Consider the following 4151-nt stretch of genomic DNA (forward strand, 5'->3'; position numbering starts at 1 on the left):
ATCCCGCCAGGCCCTCCTGTCTTCCACCATCCTCTGAAGCTCAATTTCATGTTCGTTGCATCAATGACACTGTCTAACCATCTCATCCTTTGCCGTCCCCGTCTTCTTTGACCTTCAATCTTTCCCAGCATCAGGGTCTTCTCCAGTGAGGGCTCCCTTCTCATTTGGTGGCCAAAGTATTTGAGCTTCAGTTTCATTATCTGGCCTTCCAGGGAACAGTCAGGGTTGATTTCTTTTAGGATTGACTGATTGGATCTCCTTGCAGTCCAAGGGACTCTCAAGAGTCTTCTCCAGCACCATAGTTCAAAAGCATCTATTCTTCGGCGCTCGGCCTTCCTTACGATCCAACTCTCACAGCCATACATGACTACTGGGAATACCATTGCTTTGACCATGCGGACTTTTGTTGGCATTTTGTTGCATTTGATGCAGCGTGTCATATATTTCCCCATATCTTCCTAGCACTCTGACCCTCCGTTTTTTGATAACCTCCAGGTGGGGCCTGCCGTTGTCCCGGAATTACGATTGATCTCCAGACTGTAGAGATAGTTTTATACCGGAGAAAATGGCAACTACAGAGTGCTGCCTCCATGGTATAAATTCTCCCCAAATTCCCATTCCCCAGGCACTGCCCTCAAACCTGTAGGAATTTCCCAGGATAGAGTTGGCAACCTCAGGAAAGAGGAGGAAGGGAGAAAGTCCCTCTCCCCTCAAGGGCTGCCGTTCATTTATACCGGAGCCTTTGAGTCCCAACGCAGTGTTCCCTCTAAGCTGAGTTAGTGTGAGCCAGCTCACAGCTTTTTAGCCTCCGGCTCACACATTTTTGTCTTAGCGCAGGAAGGAGGGCTCCAGTCTGGAGCCTCCAGAGCAAACTAACTGATGCAGTAGCCCAATCACCTGCTCACAACTTTTCTGCCAGTAACTCACAAAGTAGAATTCTTGCTCACAAGACTCCGCAGCTTAGAGGGAACATAGGTTCTGGAACAGACGTGATTCCTACGACCACCTTTCCCAAAGCATTGCCTATTTTGTCTTCAGCTTAAGGATGCCAGCCTCCAGGTGGGACCTGGGGATTCCCTGGAATTATACCTCCTTTCCAGACTGCAGAGATCAGTTTCCCGGGGGGGGAAAAACGGCGGCGGCAGGTTGCTTTGGAAGGTCGACTCTGTGGCACTGCACCCCACTGAGGTCCCTGCCCTCCCCAGGCGCCATCCCCCAAATCTCCAGGAGTTTCCCAACCTGGATCTGGCCGCCCTACGCCCCCCATCCCCCCCCCGGAGGACGGGGGGACCTGGCAACCCTACTTCAGCTAGGCCACTTCCCTCGACATCCCAAAGTCTGGTAACAGCTGGCAGGGAGGAGCGGGCGCCCTTGGGTGGGCGTCCCCCTGCCCCTGCCTCTCCCGCCCCCTCCTGGGAAGGGCTCCCTCCGGGGCAGCTGACCGTGCTGGAAGATGGTGTCCCAGGCGTCCATGTGGTCCTGCCAGATCTTGGGGTTGACCCAGCGCATGACCCCCGGTGGGATGAACAGCAGTGGCAAGGTGGTCTGCAGCATGGTCTCCAAGGCGTGGATGAAGCGCTGGGAGTCCGGGCTGGGGCTCTCCTCCAGGAGGCCCAGGCGCTCCCCGTAGAAGGCGTAGCTGCTGGCTGTGGGGTGAGGCGGGGGGATGACAGCGTCAGGAGGGCACTGGGGTTGCACCCTGACCCCTCTGAGCAGGGGGCCCCACCCCTCCCACAGTCTCTCAGGGCCATTTTACACATGGCAGCAGTCTTCCTGTGCCAAAGGGCACCGCAGGTCAGCTGCAATGCGTCAGGAACTTCCAAATGCTCCACTAGGGTCCCTCCCTCTTGGACCCACTGACCTGGGGTCACAGCCCAGCGGACCGGAAGACCAGGCCCCTCCCTACTCTGGTCCTGCCATGGGAGGGGGTCAACCCTGGCTAAGACAGTGGACCATGGAGCCTTTGGATGCAGTCCTCAGCACAGAATGGCCGAGTGCCCTCTCTCCTGGTGCTTTCCCTGTCTTCCTGAAGCCCCCCTGCCCATCTTTCTCTCCTTGGGAAAGATATTGTAATGTGGTGGGGGGGAAGGGTGGAGGAGGAGAAGGAGGAGGAGAAGAAGAAGAAGAAGGTTTTCCTACCCTGCTTTTCTCTACCTTCCTTAAGGAGTCTCAAAGTGGCTTACAATAGCCTTCCCGTTCCTCTCCCTACAACAGACACCTTGCGAGGCAGGGGGCTGCTGAGAGACTTCTGAAAGAACTGGGACTGGCCCCCAAGGTCACCCAGGAGGTGTCACATGGAGGAGGAGTGGTGAATCAAACCCAGGTCTCCAGATCAGAGTCAGCCACTCCCAGGGGTCATTTCGTAGGAAAAAAAGTGCAGGGGCTCAGTAGCATAACTCATTTGCATGTGCCACACCCCCTGACATCACCAGAAGTCTGTCAGAAGGCAACACCCACCACTCAGGCTCCACTGGACTGTTTTGGATTGCTAGCTATTGTGGGGGGGGGGAATATGCCACACCCCCTGAAATCACTGGAAGTGTGTCAGAGGGCAACACCCACCGCTCAGGCTCCACTGGACTCTTTTGGATGGCTAGGTATTGGGGGGGGGGGACGCACAGATCTGCCCTCACAGAGGAGGGAGAGCTTGTACCTGAAGGCAGGCTGGGGAGGCTGTGCAACTTACGTGGCTGCTTCTTGCTCCTCGTGGCCCGACTGAGGGCTGCTTGGAGCAGGGGGCGGGGCTTGTTGCATGTGCCCGCCCCCTGGGCTCCTTACTGCCAGAGCGCCGCTCCTGTGCGCTCCTGCAGGAAATGACCCCTGGCCACTCCTAACCACGACACCACGCTGGCTCACTGATGGGAACCCCGTTGGGTTTTCAAGGCCAGAGACATTCAGAGGTGCCTCTGCATAGCAACCTTGGGACTCCCTGGGTGTTCTCCCATCCCAAGGACTTCCCAGAGCAGACTCTGCTTAGCTTCCGAGATCTGATGAGATCAGGCCAGCCTGGGCTGCTCAGGTCAGGGCAAAACTGTAAAACCCTTTGCGGTGTAGGGGACAGAGACGGGCGGCCTAGACAGACAGTGGGGGCTCCCCCAGCCAGCCGCCAGCACAGAGGCAGAAGAGGGAGGAGGAACGCAAGGCTTTGCCCTTGGGGGCCCTCCGGCAAAGACGGCAGCCCTCCTGGAGGCTCTGGGGTGAGCCAGTTTGGTGCGGTGGTTAAGTGCACGCACTCTAATCTGGGAGAAGAGGGTTTGCTTCCCCACTCCTCCACCTGCAGATGCTGGATGACCTTGGGCAAGCCGTAGCTCTGATAAGAGCTGCTCTTGAAAAACAGCAGTTTCTGTCAGAGCTCTCTAAGCCCCACCCACCTTCCTCCCAGGGTGTCTGTTGTGGGGAGGGGGAAGGGAGAGGAGTTTTTAAGCCGCTCTGAGACTCCTTTGGGTATAAATCCAATCTACACCTCCTCCTCCTCCTTCTGCTTCTTCTTCCTTCTACAGGGATTCAGCATTTCTCTCTATGGAATGGACCAACTCAGAGCCATTAAAGGGCCCGCCATTTGAGCGGCAGGGAATGCCAGGAGGCGGGTGTGTGGCCTGGCCTGGTTGAGAACTCGCTAAGAGCTTTGGGGAGAAGCAGGGTGGGTTCCCTGAGCAGAGAAGGCGGCCTGCGGCAGTTGGGGTGGGGCTGCGGGGCTCCCAGCATTGGCCTACCTTCCAAGGTGAATCGGAAGAGGTCATGGTAAAGGTCGACCGTGAGCAGGCGCGCCGTGTTCTCCCTCCCCCGCCGGTGCATGAAATCGACAAAGTCCTCTGCCACGGTGTTGAGGAAGGGCAGGAATTTGACGGTGCCCGCGGGGCTGATCACCTCCCTGTTGAGGACCAGCCGGTCGGTGCGCCAGTCTTCCCCGTTCCTGCATGATGAAAGCCTCAGGGTGAGGAAGATGCAGGGGGGGGGAGAGAAGATGTGACTGGGAGGCCCCCCCACGTAGTAACCCCCCCACACACTCCCCCCTCCTCACCAGCATCCCTTTCAATTCCCTGTGTCATCTTGATTTCCCTTCCTGGGTTCTCCCAAGCCCGGCTATCTGAGATCCCTTCTTAATGGGGCTAAGTCTGGGGCCTTCTGTGTGGGAGGTGGGGTCTGGGGGG

At 57.4% G+C, this 4151-nt stretch overlaps 1 protein-coding gene across 1 annotated transcript in view; it reads right to left on the reverse strand.

Annotated features, from left to right (window-relative positions):
• Window positions 1-4151, reverse strand: part of LOC107116366 (cytochrome P450 11B, mitochondrial) — a 22620-nt gene that overhangs the window by 14543 nt on the left and 3926 nt on the right. Inside the window, exons 3-4 of the mRNA XM_015418263.1 lie at window positions 3714-3913; window positions 1443-1646 (exon numbers count right to left, since the gene is read on the reverse strand). Coding sequence (XP_015273749.1) covers window positions 1443-1646; window positions 3714-3913 — 404 coding nt within the window. The remainder of the gene's footprint in view (window positions 1-1442; window positions 1647-3713; window positions 3914-4151) is intronic.

This window comes from Gekko japonicus, unplaced genomic scaffold (genome assembly GCF_001447785.1).
Source record: "Gekko japonicus isolate JY-2015 unplaced genomic scaffold, Gekko_japonicus_V1.1 scaffold3828, whole genome shotgun sequence".
NCBI classification, from domain to species: domain Eukaryota; kingdom Metazoa; phylum Chordata; class Lepidosauria; order Squamata; family Gekkonidae; genus Gekko; species Gekko japonicus.